This window comes from Corvus moneduloides, chromosome 11 (assembly GCF_009650955.1).
Source record: "Corvus moneduloides isolate bCorMon1 chromosome 11, bCorMon1.pri, whole genome shotgun sequence".
Lineage (NCBI taxonomy): Eukaryota > Metazoa > Chordata > Aves > Passeriformes > Corvidae > Corvus > Corvus moneduloides.
Window position 1 is genome coordinate 12,050,795 of NC_045486.1, and position 20,887 is coordinate 12,071,681.

General features: G+C 45.9%; 1 protein-coding gene across 5 annotated transcripts; it reads right to left on the bottom strand.

Annotated features, from left to right (window-relative positions):
- Positions 1–356: 356 nt before the first annotated feature.
- Positions 357–18,098, bottom strand: TPRA1 (transmembrane protein adipocyte associated 1). 5 transcript variants are annotated; one of them, XM_032120438.1, is made up of 11 exons: positions 17,966–18,098; positions 13,837–14,039; positions 13,554–13,686; positions 10,549–10,635; positions 8,900–8,972; positions 7,854–7,933; positions 6,655–6,765; positions 6,169–6,229; positions 5,017–5,119; positions 4,340–4,420; positions 357–3,255 (listed from the first exon to the last, which is right to left on the bottom strand). In XM_032120438.1, exons 2-11 carry the CDS (start codon positions 14,025–14,027, stop codon positions 3,021–3,023), a joined length of 1,155 nt encoding a protein of 384 aa, XP_031976329.1. In that variant the 5' UTR covers positions 14,028–14,039; positions 17,966–18,098; the 3' UTR covers positions 357–3,020. The 5 variants fall into 5 exon arrangements, with proteins under 5 accessions (XP_031976329.1, XP_031976331.1, XP_031976328.1 ...); XM_032120440.1 differs by lacking the exon at positions 17,966–18,098 and adding an exon at positions 17,633–17,760; XM_032120437.1 differs by lacking the exon at positions 17,966–18,098 and adding an exon at positions 17,613–17,760.
- Between the last annotated feature and the right edge of the window lie 2,789 nt (positions 18,099–20,887).

Consider the following 20,887-nt stretch of genomic DNA (forward strand, 5'->3'; position numbering starts at 1 on the left):
CTGAGAGTCCATGAACAGATATTCCTTATTCACCTCTTCTGTTCTCTCTAAGGATTTAACAGGCCTATACCACTGCTCTTCCAGGCTGGCAAATTCTCAACCATTTAATTACTCCTCCAGAAGTCCTTCTGTAACTGTGCTTATTCCTGTCATCCTTCCCTAGGCCCCTTCCAGGTGTAACTCCAGCCAGGTGGCAGACATCACCTGCAAGGATCCAGCAGGAAGAGTGGGCAAAGGCAAACAAAACCACATCACACCTGTACCCATGCCTTCCTGCAATTTTTTTTTTTTTTTTTTAAATCTTCAAGTTATTTTTTCTCCCGGATCTGTCTCATTTGAGAAATAAAGTATGACCATTTATGCCAAACTTAATTTTATATATTTTACAAAGAAAAATATACATTTATTCTATATTTTCTTTTTACCACCCCCTCCACACATAACACACTTCTGCTCAAGAACCACTTTAAAGATGGCCCAAAGCATTATATATACATAAATACACAACAGGAGGAAGGTCAATCCATGACCTAGTGCAGAAGCTCCTCAGCAGCAGAACATGGGACATTCCAGAAATACTGGAGTCCTGCCAGCAAAGGGCAGGATGGATGTGTTGACAACCTGCACAGGTGATCCTTCAGCACTGAATTTAGATGGTAAAAAGGCAAATTCATAACAGGCTCTTCACATCATCAAGGAGGGCAGGTAAGTCCTTTCAGTCAGGGTGTTGAAAGTCAACAAATACTCCTTGGGATGGAAAAGCAGTTGCTCCTTTAGTTCTCAACTGCTTTGAAATCTTCATCTCTCTTGACTCTGTCCAAGGCCCAGGGAAGCTTTGCAGGTTCCCCCACCCTTTCTAACCAACAGCAGCTTGGGATCAGTGTTGTAAGCAGCATTAGGAGCAGCAGCACAGCCAGTTAGGCATCACATCATCCATCCCTTTTACAGCAAGCAGTCCAGCATGGCTCAGGCTGACTCACAGCAGTGACAGAGGAGCATGGAACACTTCTCTAATGTGGCAAAGGCTGACTTGGCCAGCTGCTTGTCCAGCCCTTGCAGTCATTGCATGAAGTGGAAATGGGAAAGCCTGTGACCTACAAGAAACTAGTTAGCTCTAGCACACAGACAGATGGAAGCCTTTTTTCCCCAAAAGTAAATTTAAAAAAAAAGGGGAGGGTGTGTAGGGGCATTGTTTGTTTTCAAGGTGCCAGTGCTACTTAGGCCTACAGGGCAAAGTCCCCAGGCAGACAGAGAAGCTGCATTGCTCATTAACAAAAAAAGATAAGCAAAGGCCTGCATAGTTTTGGCAATCAGTATGAACTTCATGTTCTTACCCATGTTTTCTTTCCCTGTGGTGGGAACACCTGGTAGTGAACACCTTCCTCTACCTGCTAATGATCCAAACCAACACCTCCACACTGCACCCTGCATAACAATTTCCCAGAAACTCTTACCTCAGTATTCTTCAGGAACAGCAGTAAGTTGAGGCAAGAGATTCACACAGGCCCCTAACATTGCAAATTCCCTCTTTCTACCATCCCTAGTGGAAAGTTGCTTATAGCAGATCTCCACCTACCTGGAGGACTCAGGTAGGAAAGCACCCCCAAAGCTAGAGGAATATTCATCTTCATCCTTGGAAAGCACAGGATATCCCAGAAACCAGACTGATGCAGCCTTTATATGAACAGTCGCTGGATTGGAACACCATGTCTTGAAACTGCATGCCAGACAGCTCAGACAACAGTCCCTTTTCCAGCATAGAAGAGGTTAATAAGAAGTGCCAGAAAGTCTTTGAAAGGACCACTTTCCACATGCACATAAGTATTTTCAACATATCAAGCCATAAAACTTACTCAGACCAGCAGCAGTCTGGGGATCTGAACTGCAACGTAAGGGGACACTGCCAGAGATACACAACCATCTCCCACTCCTCTCCCACTGGAGCACACCAGCCAGCTTGATTCTAGCACCCCTAAGGTGTTTGAGTTTCCAGTCACTATATTCTGACAGCTTGGACTCATCATAGGCTTCTGCTCTGCCTCAAGCACCTGAATGTCTCTGGAGCCTTCATCTGCAGAGTCATCTTCCTCCTCCACAGCACTCCCCGAGCCCCTGCCAAAGCCATGAAGCAGGGTGCAGATGGAACATGCACCTACCTCACAGGTTTTACTCTTGAAACTCAGCTCTGATTCAGTGTTGCTACTTAAGATTTTCCTGTGAGCTCAAATGCACAGCTCTACCGCCTCCACAGATTGGTTCACAGCTCCTGCTAGACAGCAGCACTGTCTGTCCTTCTGTCTCCCTGCTGTTCAGTCACTTCACATCCATGCTGTGAGCTACCAGCCTTCTCCAAATGTTCCCTGGACACAGAGAACAGTTAATTCCTCCTCATACCTCTTTTCCCCCACACACTCAGAACACTCCTTTTAACCACTAGCAACTTCAATTCACAATTTTCATCAATGTTAGCTGAAACCAGGGGTGAGCCCCAGTGACCAGCCTCCCTCTTCAGATACTATCACCACCTGTGTTGTTGCATTATGGCAAGATGCAGGCAGCCATGCTGCTTGAAAAAGCCCAGGAAGACCATCTTTGGTTTCAACCACCAAAATCGTGCTATATATGTACAATACAGCAGTCAAATCGGCACCCTCATCCCTAAACACCATTCCCTTAAGTGGCAGATGAGTGCTTTCAGTCACTGAAATGGAAGAGGTGCCAGCCAGGGCTATCTTCTGGGTTATATTCACATCTGGAACATGGAAGATCAGGAAAGTTCAGTGTTTAAAGGTTTATGAACAAAACTGCTCTACATTGTTCTCAGGTAGAAACAAAGTGCTCTTCCCAAAAGGGTCTGGGCTGCCAACTTAGTTCCATGATAGGTTTTGGAAATCCTAAGGACAAGAGGAAAGCCGTGGCAGGTAGCCAAGGACAGATTTCCAGTGGACATTCTAACAGCTGTGATATCAGGGAGTTTGGAAGGAAAGGAATGAGGCATCATATGATTCAGGTGTCCTGCCTCAGGCATTGATAGATTTCCAGCGGTCACTGTCTATGCTGTTGATGCTTCCCACGTGATATGGCATAGAGGCCACGTCGTCCAGGTAGGCTGTGGTGTCAATCTGAGTGCTTGAGTAGAACCCAGAATCCATTCCTTCCTTCTTGGCAACAGCGTAAGGGTGGGGTAGGTGCACATCCACATCCTCAGGTTCATCCACCTGACATTTGTAGGAGAAAAGGATCTTCGGTTCAGACCTGGAGTAAAGAAAGATTTAAAATGCATGTTTAACCAATGTGGTATCACAGCCACCTATCCTTAACTGAAACTCATCAGCACTAAGAAATTGTGCATTCAGACCTTAAACACCCTTTAAATGAGCTTTTGGTCTAGAAATCTGTGGCAGAGTACATAAAGTAATGCTAAATGAAGCTTCAGATGAAGTCACTTAACAGAAATACACGTGGCAGAATCCTGACTTTACTGTGGGAGAAGTGTTCTCATCTCTGGGAGTTTTGAATTACTATGGGCAACAGCACCCAAACACTACTGAACTCCACAGCAGCCTGGCTACTGAACCAAAATGAGTCACAACAGGAGTACACTTCAAGTTCCACCAGTGCACACCATGAAAACCAAAACACAAACACTTGTGGATCAGCAGTTTCCATCTTTAACTCCAGACAGTGTTCCCTTCTAATTTCAAAGGGATGCAGAGGTACATTTTTATATTTTAGAAGTAATTTATGTTCTTAGTTATTTTAAAGCCGGCTGTTTCTTGCTAATGACCAACAAATACTAAACCCTACAATAAACCACTCGAGTTTTCGCACCAAGGTGCAGTTCCTGTGAGTGGCCACACGGCGGCGACCCCGGCCCGAGAATCGCCCTTCCCAGAGCTTTTCACTGGTGATTTTTGGGCCCATGGTGGAGTCCTCGGCAGAAGAGTTACTCAACCTCCACATCCTTTCTACAAATTTACACCAAATACCACACGGAAGACCGTTTAAGCTCCCAGGACTCAATCCCTCATTAAGCATTTAGCTATCAACTTCAGCAGAAAAGCTTTGTACTACACAGGATGCTGATGCTGAAGAAGTGATCCTCTGACGTGTGTGAGAGGAATACAGCCATCAGCTCTGCTCTGCATACAAAGGAGCCCTGCACAGAAGTAAGCAGCCCCGGGTCACACAAGAAATTCTTCAAGGGCAGAAATTGAGACTGGTTCTCTAACTGGCCTTCTAGTTGCTGTCTTTATTGTCCAGACTGAGAGAACCTGAGTGCAAAACAACTAAATGAAAATATATACACCCATCTGAACTCCTGTTCCTGGCTACTCACCCAAAGAAACCTTTCAGGAATGCCACATAGATGAGAGGTGCAAAGAAGCTGAAGTAAAGGAACGTGGTAGCATCAACACAGCTGTCAACAGCAAAAGGGAACAGGAAGGGATTTAGCACTCAAGCACAATACAGGTAACACCACTCACATCCTCCCAAATGATCCGATTTCCCTCCAAAGTGTCCAGAGATCAACAAAAGTCATGCTAAACAAATTTAAACTGATGCAAAGTAACAACCATTGTCATCAACATGTGTCACTGCTTCTAGACACTCAGGGGAACCATGCCAAAACCCAAGGTCTGACCAAGAGCAGAGTTTCAGTGCTCCCAAATTTGACTCGCAGATCTGACACTGATCCCTGCAGAACGAGACTCCAAATATAAGGGTGTCTCCGTATTTCTAGCAAATGGACTTTCCTCTCTTATTACCTACTAATGGCCAGACATCAGTGAATTCACACCACCTCAAGAGCACTGCAGCCCATGCAGCTCCACAACCTCTCCACTGGGAGTTTCCTGATTACTTAGAGGTCTTTTGGCACAAAACAGAACCAACAGGTTTATTCCTTCTTAGGAACACAGCATAGGTTTGTTTTCTTGGGAGAGGCAGTGTTGAAGGACACTCAAACACAACACAAGATCCAGGGCTGCAGACCTCCTCCCCCGGTGTACATACCACAGTCCTTCTATGATATCCACACAGAGGAGGGCACTGCCCAGGCCCTGCACCAGGTTCAGCAGTGCCAGAATGCCAGCATAAACATAAAAACTCTTCCTGGCTGTGGGAAAGACATGGATACACATGAAGCTCAACCTCAAACACCAGACCAGTGGAAATCTGTTTGATGGAGATGCCAAATCCAACAGAAGCTTCTCACCCCCTTGTCTCTTTAAGAACTGCTGAAGAATTAAGACTGCATTTTCCTGTCCCATGCTGGCAGGATTGATGGTGGTATAATGGACTAAACCATACCCTCCTCCATGTGTATATTACACACAGAAGATGGGTTTTGAAAGCATGGTTATGGCAACACATGCAAAGATTTACTGGCAAGCGCCTGCAACCAGTGTCAGTCACGTAACTGAATGCAAGAAAAACAAACAAAGACAACCCAGCTGAACCAGAAGCTGTGCCCTTCCAATGTACAGCACTAATAAAACTGCTCAGGAGACCCTGACAGGAGCAGCAGGGTATGCTGGACACCAGGCAGATCAGGCCCAGAACCTGTGCCTGTGATATACATATCCCCTCCCTCAGGGTACCCACACATGAATGCCAACACTAGTTAGAGAGAGAAGAGCTCAGCACAAACACTTTAATAACAGCTCTATTCAAGAACTGTAGATATTATGCAACAACAACAAAAAAACAAACAAACAGAAGCATCTTAATAAAGTAAAAGCCCAGATAAAAACTGTTGAGCAGCTCCCACTTAGCCTTCCCTTCCCAGGGGATGACTAGCATGCACACTTTAACATCCTGTGTGCATTTCAAAGGAAGCTGTTATTAAGAAGCCATTTCTTAAGGTTCTCAGAAGATTACATATTTACGTAATACCTGTATCATTAACTGAGCAGTAGGTCTTGTTTTCTTATGTAATTGTTTAGCTACTAAAGTAGCAGTGTAACTGCTCTTACTCTGCTCTCCAAAAGACACAACGTACTAATTTTTCTAGGGATAAATTATCAGTCCTTTGCCATGTTATCTGAACCCTGAGACATGGAATGCATCTGCAGTATGAACACATACAGGAACCTTTTACTTCCACCTATGCTTTATCCTGATGCTGTACCCATCTATACTACGGAAAACACTACAGTTACTTACAAGGCAAAGAAATCCGGTCTTTCAGAGGAGTTTTTGGAAGAATCACCACCAAGGAATAGACCTGTTGAGACAAAGAACTAATAGTTCCACGGCTTCTTGGCACCTGAACTCAACAATCTTTTCAGGGATGGTGTGTGGTACCATGTACCCCCTACATGTCTCAAGGCAGAGGCACAAACCCTCAACATTAAACACAGCACAGATGGGAAGGCCCCACAACTCACCCCCATCAGCATAAAACAGCTGTCACTGAGAAACAAGAGAGGGAAGAACATCTGAGTTCAGCTGGAATCCAGCTGCCCCAGCTTACACCACTCTCATTGCACCTTTATTGCTTCAGCTTCCCCACCACAAGAGAAGCATCAATGCTGTGCTGTAGGAGGCAAGAGGGGGATTAGGGCATTACTGTACTCAAATCATCCTCCTTGCTCCATTTAGAAAACACAAAGAAGCCACCAGAGTGCATAACACATTCCCAGTACTTACCAGAAAGAAGAAACAGGAGCTGGCAAGCCAGAAGTGTCTCCCTCCATGGCCATAGATATTGAAGTCTTCTGCTGAGAGGTGGGCATCAGGGTACAGGATTTCCAGGGTGCCCTAGGAGAGAAGTGGCACCAACATGATTCTGTCACAGGTGGTATCCTCACTGAAATGCATGTCTGGACAAGGAACACTACATTTAAAGAAGTTCAAAAAACAGCTGGCCTGCCCCCACGACCCAACCAAGCCCTGCCCTGCTTAGACCAAGTTACGCTCACACAGAAGAGGAAGAAACTGAAGACAAGAAGTGAGGAGAAAACAAGTGGCAGGAATCTGCATCTGACAGAAACTGGCATCAGTGACATTCCAGGTGAGAGACTGAGGTAGACATCGGATACAAGCACTTATCTAAAATAGATCAAGAGCTCCATTTCCATCTTTAAAGTAGACCTTTCTGCTGAAACATCCAGAATATCAGCTGGGGAAAGGACACTGTCTTGCACAGGAGCTACCATACAGACAGTGGAGACTGCTTGTATGCACTACTGAACCCAGATATAGCTCAAACACTTGATATTTTATGAGGCTCCTCCAACTTTATCATGTGGTAATGATCAGCTCACTGCCTCTGCAGCCAAGAGCCTGGTCCCAGAACAAAGCTCTGTGTGTTATTTTGGCGCTGCCCTGAGTACAGAGACATGGGCTGACCACTGACATGCCGAGGAGGAGAATAAACCCAGACACAGATTGCATTGTTCAGGGACATGAAGACACGTCTAATAAACTGAGCCAGCAAGCCAGCTGCTAGTCTGAAGAGAAGCAAGAGCTCTCAACTCTCATAGACTCGGCAGACAAGAGGCCACTGCAGTGCCCTTACTTGGCAAGCACATGGTTTTCAAGGCCCTTGAGGCCAGATCCAGAACTTGTGGCTCAGGTGTGGAAAACCTCACTCTTGTTCCAAGATTCACTAAACAAGGCAATCCATCCAAACCTCATCTTACTTCTTCACCTTATCTGAGCTATTGATGCAGTAAAGAGGACAAGCAGATACTATCTGCTTATACACTGCCACAAGCGTTCAGTCTTTCTCCAAATTCTCATCCAAAGAGCAAAGCTGCCTCTTTCAGATAGGAGTCACACTCTTAACTGCTTAACTTCAAGCCAAGTCCCTTCTTCTGCAAATTCTTCTGCTTCAATGTACTCACCTGGGTGACAGAATATGCCAGAGACAGCACAGTGGTGATTGCCAGCACACGTTTCACGCTCGACTTGCTCTCCAGGTGACCTGTAATTACGGGGTACAGAAGTGACTCAGGAAGTAATCCCAGCACTGGTTAAAATCAGTTCTTTCCAGAACCAATAAAGGAAAACACTTGTATTTCCAGAGGCCTTCAAGGGAAGGTTAAAGCTCACTAAACCCTGTTTGGAGAGTTGAGCCTTTCACAGGCAAAATCCTACTTACAAAACAACAGATTTTAACTTGCTTTCCTCCTGTCCACACTAATACAGAGAAAACCACTAAGTCCTTCTGCTGGGGTTACAGGAAAGAAAAAAAAACCAAAAAAAAAAGCAATGACTCCAGCATCATGTACACCGAGATGCTATAAAGCTTCTCAGGGAGAAGAGTTGATGGGAGGCTGGGGTAGAGAAATCTCTACTGGAATATACTGAAGCAGGCAATTTCCAGAAGCTCCTTTCAACCTAAATTATTCTATGAGCACTCAAAAGATGAAAAGGATACTGCTCACATGTCCCACTGACAGATGCAACAGTGACACCTACCCTCCCCTCTACTCTGACCCACAGGGAGAGGCATTTTCACTTGCACAACTGAAAAAAGCAGAATTACAATTGCAGGTACAGATAAAGCATTTGAATGCAGCCAGGATAGATCAAACCAATCAAGGATGGGATAAAGGGGATAGAAGGGCCCATCCTAAATAAAATGGGGTTGAAGCAAAGATCAGACTGTTGATCTTGGCATAAAAATCTTACCTAAATTACTCCATCATACGAGTGCAGGACAAACAAAGCTCATGTAAACCCTTAAATGGCACAAGCCATAGATCTCTAAGGTATAATCAGGCCTTCAGCCATTTCTAACTACAACTCCACAATTTGTCCTTTGTATTTATTCTACAGCCTCCTCACTTTATAGGATCAGCACCACCATGAACTTACAGATGCAGCCTCTGTGGAAGGAAAGAGAATAGAAAACATTCAAAGCACTCAAAAACCTCCTGACACATACCAAAGGCAAGGCCTAGAATCACCACACTCAGTTCAATCGCCAGAAGGAAGAACCTTGTGATCTCCCACAGGATCTGAGGGATAACAGAGACCAGACAAACATGATTAGATGGAGCCAGGAACCAGTTTGAAGTTAATAAATCAAAACTCCAGGAGATAGCAACCTCTGAATGGCTGGTCATTTCTACAAGCACGTCTCACGCTTTGCAGGGATACTGATCACATGCTTGTTCCAAGCCCTGTTCGTGCCTGTGGAACAGAACAGTTGTGTGGGAACAAGCAAACAGCAGGTCTACAGAAAGGAAGTGGCCACAGTTTGCCTCAGCTGAGGATCTGTCACTTGTCTCAGGTATATTCTTGCTGCTGTGCTCCCAAAGAGCACAAGCCCATGACGATCTCAAAAGTATAGTATTAAACAAGGTCAGTTCTTAAAACTCCGTATTCTTAAAACTCTTCCAAAGCTACTGGTCCTTAAATCTAAAGCATATTCAAGTAAAAAGCACGGCCCATTCCAGCCTGTCATTTGCAATCTCATGTTTTATTTGATGAAACAAGACCAATAAAAAGCAGGTGAGGCAACTTTTCAGGGAGTCATGCAATAAATCAGTGCCAAACCTAGAACAAGGACACAAATTCTGGCTTATTAACCCTTGATCTCTGAACACTGAATAGTACTCTCTCTTGAAGATACATAATATTTTAAGAGGCATTGGATAAGACACTTCTAATCCCAGCAAACACACAGTGTGTGTGTGTGCATATAGATGAGAGGACACAGAAGAAACATAATAGACAGGATAGGACGTGTTTACAGAAAAAACTGTCAGTATCTGTCTTGCTACATGATTTCCCAGTTGCTGCACTCAGCAGCAACACCAGAGCTGAAGAAAAACACCTTTCCACCTCTTCTTCATTATTCAAGTCCTGGGCCTACATCTGTTGGACAGAGGTGAATAAAAATGCCACAAACATCCAGCCACTCGCAACAGCAGCTCATCACAATGCTCTGACAGTAACATTAAAGGGAAAAGCAGGGGAACCACACTGATGCCAGAGAATAAAGCCCAAAGATCTGTACTTGGTGGCTGCCTCCTCTTTCTCTAACAGCTCAAGAACTGCAGAGCTTTTTGTTTTAAGTAATATTCTGCTACAAGTCAAATTATTACAAAGAACAGCACGTACAAAGATATTTCCTGTTTGCTAAGGGTTCACCCTGTGCTCAGAATGGCTGCAAGGACATTCAAGTGTCAGTCTCAAAAGGAAAGTTGGTTTTATGTGCATTCAACATAAAAACTTAAACACTTTCAAAGAGCTACTGGAATACTGCAAGAGTAACAAAGGCCAGGTCTTGCCTATCCACTAAAGGCTTCTGAATGTTTACCTCTTGCAAAAGAGAATCATTTCATCCCTGTAACAGGAAACTTTTGCCGCCACTATTTGTGTGTCTATTTTAGGAAATCCATTGTTTTACCATGCTGGATGTTGTGATGATTTAGATCCACCTATCAAAACAGGATTCCATAGTACACATAGCTGAAAGTACTGCAAAAAACCACATTATCCTTGAACACACGTAAGAGGGAAGCCAGAGCAGAGTGCTGTGATCAGAAGTACACAAAGCACAGCCTCTAACGTCAGTGTTGCACCTACCTTGTCAGCAACCATGGCAGCATCAGAGGCACTCACAGTCATGGAGACAACAGCTCGGGCAATGCCAACTAAAGCCACCACAAATACCTGCAAAAAAAGAGCAAAAGTGAGCTCATGTCAAAGGGCACATATGCAATAGCGATCAGAAACCCTTCTAGAATACCATTTCCAGGTCAGCTTTCAAGTCTGATAATGAGTACTAAGAATTTCCTGTGGCAGACTAGAGTTAATTTCCTGAAACAGATTCCTCAGACCTCTTAGATAGGAGTACTGCCTTAGAATTTAGGAAGGAACAATTGCCTCAGCAGTCAGATTAAGCTCCAAAGAGTTCTTCACCCAGTCTTTACACCAGTATCTTTACAGTCTTCCCACCCTTCATTCCACTGGGGCAGGGGAGGAGAAAAAGAAACAGATAGAAAACATATCCTGAATTACAAAACCAAATGGTTGGTATGTCTGACTAAACCAATCACATCAGATACCAGAAACCACTCAATACCAACTACCCCACTACACAACTGTGACAAAATTAAACCTGCAGTTCTCTCACTCCACACTGATAATGCTCAGAAATGCAGAGGAAAAGTCACCTCCAGCCACCAGCTTTAAAACATCTTACCCTGCTGCACAGTGCAACACAGATCTCACTCACTTCATGTACCATTTAAACATGACAGCTCAGCAAGGCTCAGTTACCCTGTGCTGTCACTGCCATACTATGCAATTAAGAGCTCAGCTGGATGTATCTACACTCCACTATGCAGACTTACACTTTAAGAAAGTGGATTTTTCCAGATAAAATTCTCTGAGTCCCAGGCTGATCCTAATGATGAAGGTAGGAGACAGCTAAACCTATCAGAGAACCAAGAGTCAAAGCTGATTCGAAGGTGGTTGCAGAATTGAAATGACCAATAAGTGACCCACAGATGAGTATCTCCTTAGAGGAAGAAGACATGGCAATGGCATGAAAGAAGAATACAACAATCCCTCCTGGGGTGGAGAACTCCATGACAAAACACTGACTAAAAATAAGGGTCCCTGAATATAATGGTGTTCTAGAGATGCAACAACTCACTGGAGCTGAGCACACACCTTTTTGTTTCCTCTCTAAGCAGGTAGAGACTCTTCCCAATCTGTTAACTCCACATTAATCACCAACTCCACAAGAAAGCAGTCCTTTAAGACATGACAAACAGTCAATTTAAAGGAAGTCCTTGCAGAACACACTTCCATCCTCATTTCCCAATAATATACTCAAGAAATGAATATGAAACTGAGTTCAAGCATTTTCCTCTAAGACTGTGTGCTGGATTTGGCTGGGATAGAGTGAATTTCCTTCACAGTAGCTGTTATGGGGCTATGTTTGTGATTTTTGTGCTGAAAACTGTTGACAACACAAATGTTTTCACTACTGCTGCACTGCTCTTACACAGACTGTAAGGCATTTTTTGCCTCTCACCCCACTCCAGCAGCAAGTTGCCTGGAGGTGCACAAGAAGTTAAGAGGGGACAACTGGGACAGTTGACCCCAACTGGCCCAAGGAATATCCCATGTGGCATCATGCTCAGCACATAAAGCCAGGAAGAAGGAGGAAGGAAAAGACTTTCAAAGTAATGGTGTTTGTCTTCCCCAGTAACCATGTGATGGAGCCCTGCTTTCCTGGAAACAGCTGAACACCAGCCTGCCCATGGAAAGTGGTAAATGAATGCCTTGCTTTGCTTTCCCTGTGTGCACAGCTTTTGCTTTGGCTTATTAAACTGTGTTTATCTCAACCCACAAGTTTTCTCACTTTTACTCTTCTGATGCTCTCCCCTGTTCCAGTGAGGGGGCGTGAGAGAGCAGCTATGTGGGGCTGAGTTGCCATCCAGAGTATAAAGTCAGTTCACTTTCCTCTCTTTGGTTTATCAAGAGTTTTGTTTTTCAAAGCCTTTGGCACAAACTTCTACTGATCATGTGCATTACTGGAAAAATGTAGGAAGGTTTAGATCCAGACTGGAAAGGGATGGTAATATTTTTTAAAGGTTGAAACATTTGTGTGTACACATGGTTATCCAAAACTGTGCAGAAGCCCGGAACCCCAACACATAGCCTGAAAGAGCTAACAAGACTTCCCAATGTGAAGGTGAGGCTACCAGGTCAGATTTGGTTTTGAGCTTCTTGGGCTTTGCCATGGCAGTACCTGTACAGACCAGGGAAAGAGGTGTCCATCTAATCCAACTCAAACACACATTCACTTCCACAGCCTGTACTAACCTCACTGAGGAAGAGCAACCACATGTTACATACTGAGGCAAGTCAGGGTATCAAAAATCTTCTGAACGGTCTTTTTAAACTAATTCAGGTAGGTTCTTGCACTTATGATATCCAGTAAGCAGTATCACAGGGCATCACAGAACTGGTGAGAGGAGAACAGCAAGATCTTAGATGTTTGTGAACTGTAACTGTACTGTATATTCTGTTTCCACCTTAAGAACTATCAAGAACATGATCAAGTCAGGGGCCACTTTGACATGATATGAAAGAAACTAACAGGGTTGGATTTCTACATTCCCAGACTAACCAGAACCCCTGTCACATCACCATTTTCTCCAGCAGATGACCAAGCTTTTCAACAGCTTCACCCAAATTATTCTCCTTTCCCTACCTCAATGAAAAGCTGGGTTTGTGTCCCATGCTACTTACTGCAAGGAGCAAAGAAAGCATAAGATACTAGATTCCAAGACATCAAAGCAACAAAGGAAGAAAAAAAGGAAAAGAAAAATGAAATCACCACAGGAGAACAAAATCCACTCAAATCCAGCAGATATGGTCCCAGTATCTACTAAGAGCTGAACTCAGAGTGCAAAAAAAAGTCTATGTCTACTTCTTGTAGTACACCTTCAACAAAAAGCAGATTTTATCCCTGCAAGAGCCAGTCTAGGCTCTCTCCACTAGTTCAGTGACATTGTTCATGAGTGGTAATTAAAAAAACAGTCCTCAGTTCAAAGGCACAGAATGGTACTCACTAGTATGTAGAATGTAGTGAAGATTGGGCTGGAAGTGACCCGGATTTTGGCCCTGGCAGAGGGCAGCTTCCAGAGCAGAAACATAAAGAAAAGCACATTGGGAACCAGGAGGAGAAGATCCCAGTAGCGGACTCTGCAAAAAGTAAGACAGGTTTTATCCCTGTTCTTCAGCCTCTAGAAGGGAAGGCACCAGCCCCAGTCCCTTCCCAACCAAACTGAGAAACAAACAAAGCTCTTTCCCTTGGTCCAGGGTCAGACTGTGGTCCCATTTCCTCCAACTCACCTGGACTTCCCAATGTCTTCATAGAGCAACAACAGGCACTTGTGTGGCACTGTGATGTTCGTGTCGTTGATCACCTGCGTTGTCATCGGGGAGAGAGTTGTCACATTATCCAGTGCTGTCACCAGGGCAGTTGAATGTGTGATGTTGTCAGACACAGAGAATGTCATCACAGACATCATGGACTGGAACATCCTGTCTTCCTTCTGGTCCAGGTCAAGCAGAGCAAGACAATCACAGCAGGGAAAATAAGCAATATTAAATCAGTTGTGAGTCAGAGCTAAAAAAACACATCCTTGACATTAAGCCCTTGCACAACTGCTTCCTGCTTGGTATAGCCAATTATCATCATGTCAAAGACTGTATTACACAATGAAATGCCACCTGCCCTAAGTCTGAACACAGCCATTAGAGTGGTCAATACAAAACCACACTTCGATATCACAGTAACAAGCACCTTCAAATGGTGCTATGGAGGATAAATCTTGTGATTATCTGAGCTTTGGCATATTCCTAGAAGAAATCAAGACTCGACAGCAATACATCAGATGGAGACAAAACCCCTACTTTACCAGGACACTCATTCTTGGTCCCAAGATCAAGAAGTGACAGTCAGTGACTTGATTTCAACTACTGGAAAGAAAAGATGAAGGCCCCTACCGAAAACCCATTGCTGTTACCAACCATGAAGTCTGAGAGCAGGGAGAGCCTCACATACCCCCACCTAAAGGGACTGTACAGAGTCTTCACCTTTCAAACCCAGCACTGGCAAAAACCAAGATTCAGCATTCTTTTTCTAACACTTTGCAAGACACCAGAACTATTCTGGTTTTGAGCAAATCTCTTCCCACTTTAAAGCAGAACCCTGACTGTTAAGGTACTTCAGTAGCTACAGGATGAATACAAACACAGGGTCCAATCACCCCTCCTGACAATGCCTAAAGAAGAAATCACAGACAACCCACAGAAGCAAAAATGATAAATCTCTTGTCAGCCAACATCTTAAAGATGCACATTGCCAGGGACAGCACTTGAACAGTCTGTGTGTTATAGCTAATCCAGGATTTATCTCAAAAAAAATTCTCCCTGTTTGACTCCAGCCCTGACTTGCGTGCTGAAAACTGACAGCCCCCATGACAGGGCTGAGAAGGTATTTTCCCTTAGAGGTTCTGGGTGAGTCACAAGCTGGAAAGCATCAGCACAGCCCTATGTCATCTGCTGAGCTCTTAGAGTTCAGTAGCACCTTCTCCACAAATTGCTCGAGACTGTCAGTAACAGGCTCTTCTTTCCCTTCAGAGACTGAGACTCTTCCCAGGTTCTCTAAGGGGCAAGGGAATTATCCCACCCTCAGCCAACAAACCCTCCCTTTGATTCATCCTTGCTGACAGATACTCCCTGAGCTGGGATTTTCTTTTGTGACTGCCAAATGCTGTGCTGCATGAGAGGCATCACAGCAAATAAACACACAGACCTGGAAGGAGCAACTTCATGCCAAGATGGCAAAACCTGGGCCAAAATATTCTGCTTCTAAGTAGATGTTCCAGCAAACAACCTTCACATTCAAAACTTATCTCTGGAAATGTCCTCTCTTCCCTCCAGCTACTCACGTCTCTGAACTGTTAAGAGAAGGATTTTTTCAACAATTTTGCTCCACTCTCTTCCTCTGTAACACCACTACATCCCAGTAGAAGTGAGGGCAAGTACGGTCACATTTCCGACACAGAAAAATTTCTACATGATTTTTTAAAAAGATGGGAAAAAGTAGAGAAAAACCTCACAGACCACGGGCAGAATAACATTAGCAACTGTGAACCATCACAACCTCCTAGCAGCTCTTCTGGGACAAAAATTCCATCTGCCTGTCACACTGAAAAGAGCTCAAACATAAAGCTGTGAGAGATTTACATCAGAAAAACAACTTCTTATGAAAAGAGCAAACAGGCTCCATTATTTTTTGCTAGAAGCCACCACTATCACACAACAGCAGCTGCTGATAAGGAGAGGAGTTGGCCACACATAACAGAACTCCAGTCACAAGGTTTCAAAGGGCAAAGCAGAATCAAGCTCACCTCTCAGCCAGGCTGCTTGCTACAGCCTGGCACTTGTTTTTGTCCTCCCCAGGTAAAGTGTACACAAAGCAGAGTAACAGAACATCCAACATGATAAGAAAGGGCAGCCAAGACCATCAGACACTGTGGTCATGCTTTTCTAATAGCTAAGGCCTACAGCAAGGATGTGGAGAACTGGCCCACTCCTGTCCAAATCAACAGCAAAAATCCCACAGCAACAGGACCAGGAACTGATGGAAAGGATCCAGCTAGGGGTTGTCATTCCCAGCAACACTGCTCCTTTCAGCACACTGTCCTCACCCTGTCTAGTCCTAAATAAATCCAGTCAGCTGAACATATCCAAGAGCTCACTCGCCACACCCTGCCTCCACGGAACTGCCCGCTTCAGCCAGCCCAGCCCATGCAATGGGGTAAAATCACCCAGAACTGCATGAAAAGAAATCAGTACTGCAGTCGTGGTCCCCCCTTTTCATCCAGCAGGCAGCTCTGTACACCAGAAAACAAAATAAGATGTTTTTCTATACTCCAAATGAAGTCAGGCTGACTTGGTCGAAGCCAATCCCTCACTCCAGGCCCTGGACAAGCTGCATTTGGAGCAAGACCACAGGCATGAATCCTGGGCTGCAGTGACAGAGCTCTCAGAAAGGCTCTGCTGCACCTTCAGGGAAATGTTATCTCACCAATGGATATTGTTCCTCGAATCATGGCACTGTAACAATATCAGAGCTCAGTGAAATTCAGAGCTCACATCACTGGCAATTCTGTCTTCTTTCAAAGCCCACCTACAGAAAGGTGAATTACACACTGCACAAGTTGCAGCTGTAATAAAAAATCGAAACATTTATTTCTTTCTGCAAACAGCATCAGAAAGTCTCTTAAGTACAGATCGTGATAGGATTAGGACTGCTTCTCAAAATACTCTATTTGTGCGATAAAAACTGCACTCACCAGATGCCTGCTCAAATACAACTGTTACTGCAGTAACTTAAATGCTTAAAAATACCCCAGAACACTAAAAGTAAAAAAAAAACAACAACAACAAAATCCCCACCAACACAAAAAAAGAAAAAAATAAGCCTTTTTTTGTTCTCATCCATTTTAAGAAGGCTTTTCGACCCTCTGTTTTGCTCACAACAACTGCATTTTTCATTTCACTCTTAGAACTTAAGACAGGCGTTTACCCTCAGTGATCGAGTTTTTAGTTTTAGTCTCATATCTCATTCTGAACTAAGATTAAAAAGAAAGCTACTACAACGGGGGAAAATAAACCGAAGAATAATACCGAAAGCAGAAGTATCAACAACAAGCCCAAACCCTCAGAGACAGAGAACCCTAGCCCAGAGGTGGATTTTAGAAATGCATATCCCGGGGTTTTTTCTGTTTTGGTTTTGATTCCTCTGGAAGGCGGGTGCACAACACGCAAGAGAAGTAGCAGTGCGTGGTCACTTGGTTCTAGGCTGGCGAGGACGCGCCGCCTGCTTCCCAGACTGCTAAAACAACACAGCTGGAGACGCGCCGCAGTTCCACCCCACCTCAGCTGCCCAGCGGTGCCCCTGAGGCTCCGGCCATGGGGCTCCCGGGCTGCACTGGGCGGCCCTCGGAGGCCCGCGGCCCCCGCGCAGCACGGCCCCGCCGCCCCGCTCTGAGGCGCCCCAGCGTCCCTCCCTCCCTCCCCGTTACCCCCTCCCGCCGGCCCCACTCCGCTCGTACCCGCCGGGCCCCGCTCTCACCCGGCCCCGCTCCCGCCGCTGCTCAGTCCCGGGGCCCCGGCCCCGCCATCCCAGCCCCGGCCCTGCCGCTCCCCTCAGCCGGGGAGCGTCGCTGAAGAGCGGCCCGAGCGCAGCGCCGCGCAGCCAAGCACAGCCGCTGCCGCCACAGCCACGGCGAGCCCAGGGGCGCTATTGAGAGACGGTCCCCAAGAGGGCTCCGGATGGACCAATCAGAGAGCAGAAGCTGTCAAAGGGGCCAAAAGAAACAGCGAAGCGAGCCTATAGAAAGGGCCGGGAGGCGGGACCAAGGGGGCAGGCCCGCCGCGCTTTAAAGGCGCCTCGTCCCCCACCCACCTGTGGGTCCCCAGCGCGGGGTCGGTGGGGTTGGGCAAGAAGGTGACCCCGGGGTTCGGCGGGTCCGGCGGTCTCGAGTCCGTCCTTGCCGGGCAGGCTCTGTCCTTTACAGCCCGATCCCACCTCCTGGGCCAGCCCGCACAGCACAGCCTACCACCCAACAGCGAGCGCTCTGCGATCCAGCACCCACTGTCACACACCTCCGGGGGTGAAGCAGGATGCACCTGCGCAGGAATTCTGTACGGCCTGTGGCGGCAAGGCAGGGCAGTTAATAATTGAAGGAGATCCGATAATAAGTCCCTGCGGGGGAGAATGATTAACAGCCTTGGAGTTTGGCTTTTAAGGACAGTTTAAAGCTGACTGAAGAAACTTGGCGTAGTTTGGACAGCAGCTGCTAAAGGGAAACACGATCAATAATTAGCAGTGCAAATACCAGGCAGACAAAAGAGACACTTAGTATAGTAAACAAGGAAGTAACTGTGACAAATGAGCCAAGATTTATATAGGAAATTAAAGGAAATAGCCAGCTAAGCACCAGCACGTTATTCTCAGCAGTAAGAGCTGGCTGACAGGGAAGTTTCAAGGAGAATGTTTGTTATCTGAGTCATTGCGAGGACTGGAGGATACATTCTGGCATGGTTTTCTACCTGTGGCTCACCCGTGGCTGCAGGGTTTGCTTCTGTAGGAATGCAAGGCTTTTGCTAAGCTGAAGTTTGCTGTACAGAGCCTACGCCTCCTTAGAAGATCCATACATTGGTCAAGTTTGCACGTTCTGCTCCAGCAAACACCACATACAGAGGGTTCCAGGCCCTCCTCACACACAGATCTTCCTCAGCTTAAATCTGCTTGATCCTCTTCTCAGGTCAAATTTTCCAGCTACACCTCAGCAAGCCTCATGAAGGTGTTGTACCTGGAGACTTGCCTGCCTCAGCCCAATTCCTCTGATTTCCACTGGGTTGAAACAGGTTTTCATGCTGGTGTCATGCCTTTGGAATGACATCAGGAGAAGCCAGTCCTTAGCTTGTCTCATCTCACGCTGTCATGCAGGTTAATGATATTTTGCAATATTTTGACACGTTCCATTTATGGATCCAAGCTCAAAGGCTTGGCTGACACCAAGATCTCTGAGTTACAGAAGGGACACTCCTGTTTAAAGAGAGGCGGAGTGTTTCTGCTTAAAAAGTGCCTTGGTAACAGACAAGTAAAATCCATGTCTTCTCACTTGTAGCCTCAGGCACTAACTAGCTGAACATGTTACCTCCCACATAACTGTGTCAAGAGAGATTTTGCTTTCCAATCCACCTGCTCCTCCCATCTGATTCAGTTTGAGGCTAGAGTCCAGTATTTTGGACACCAGATTCAAGAGCTGTTTCATGGTCAGGAGACTGCTGGGTGCCACTGCAAGGACTGTGACACTGCTTACGTGAAACAGGAGGTGGGGGATCCACACTTACGGTTCCTTTGTATTAACCAGCCTCGCCTGTCAGCCCCAACATGGTGTGTGCAAACATAACTCTCCTCTTCCACCTCCAAGGACTGCTCCATGCCCTTGACTGCACACATCCTTCCACTTCGGCTGAGCACTGCTGCTCTCTGTGTCTTCTCCTCCAGCCAGTGCATAAAGATGGCAGGGCTCACTCCCTTTGTCCCTGCTGTGTCACTTGGTGTTGCCAGGCTGAAGCAGGACAAGGGGTGATGTTCAGGGCCCCAAGGAAAGCTGGCACTTGTTGCTGTACCTGCTGCAGCCTGCTGTGCTTTGACAGTCTCACTTGCCTTGCAAGTGTCAGAGGTGGAAGGTGCAGACATGGTGTCCAGGGCAGCATTACACCTTTGTATCATCACCAAATTCCACTCTTCTGGGACATTTTATCTCTCTCAGATACTCTATCAGCTTTTATTAGATCAGTCTACTGAACAGGATATTACTTCTCATCTGAAACTGCTTTGCTGTTCAGGTGCTGAGCAACTGCAGGGACAGATGTGACTGTCTTGTTTCAGAGCTGTTCTACCAGCCTAGTGATTTCTAGTATTGGGCATAAATTTGCACCACAGCATACCACCTGAGCTGCTCTCCTGTGTCTCTGCCTTTTTTTTTTTTTTTTTTTTCCAAGGGGAATTCAGTCTCTAGAGCTCTTCCTGTGCTGCAAGAAGCCACGAGTTTGCAAAATCCTAGTGGTGTGGTTGGATATTCAGGAGTCTGGTGCTCAGGTGAGGTCACCCCAGCGAGCCCTCTCACATACACCAGTCCATGTCTCCAGAGTAGCAGGAGCCCTGTCCCATACATGGCAGCATTTTAGGGATGGTTTTAGCTGCCCAAGCTCAGCTCTTGTCAAAGAGACAGAGCACCCCAGCTCAAGCACAGGACCACTTGTAGGTGGCACCCAAAGTTAGCAGTGAAAACATGGACATGGTGTGTGGTCTTCCAGGAAGGACAGACAGAAAAGCTGTCTGTCCACTCACCTGCCCAGTGCCTGGAGAGACAGTGGCACCCTGTGGTGACACTGGCTCATCACAGTGTGTCATCTGGGCCTTGTCAGACAGAACCACCTTAGCCAGGTCTTGGTCTGCCTTCCCTTAAGCCATAGAATCATTTAGGTTGGAAAAGACTGGACATTAGGAAATAATTCTTTATTGGAAGGCTGCTCAAGCCTTGAACAGGCTTCCCACGGAAGTGGTGGAATCACCATCCCAGGAAGTGCTCAAAAACGATGCAGATGTGGTGCTTAGAGACATGTTTTAGTGGCAGGCTTGGCAGGGCTGGGTTAACAGTTGGACTCAATGACCTTTAGGATCTTTTCCAACCTTCATGGTTCTGTGATTCTGTGACCTCTAAGATCATTAAGCCCATGGTGGTCTCTAGGCCCTACAAGTGGGGGCATCTTGGGGATGTCCCTGTGTCTGTTCCTCGCCAAGCACCAGCCA

Bases quoted from the DNA above. Each gene is read 5' to 3' on its own strand.
- TPRA1 (XM_032120438.1), bottom strand. From the start codon at position 14,027: ATGTTCCAGTCCATGATGTCTGTGATGACATTCTCTGTGTCTGACAAC. The intron at 13,687-13,836 runs GTGAGTTGGAGG...TACTTTTTGCAG, and splicing joins GAAGACATTGGGAAGTCCAG to AGTCCGCTACTGGGATCTTC. The intron at 8,973-10,548 runs GTAGGTGCAACA...GTTATCCCTCAG, and splicing joins CTGCCATGGTTGCTGACAAG to ATCCTGTGGGAGATCACAAG.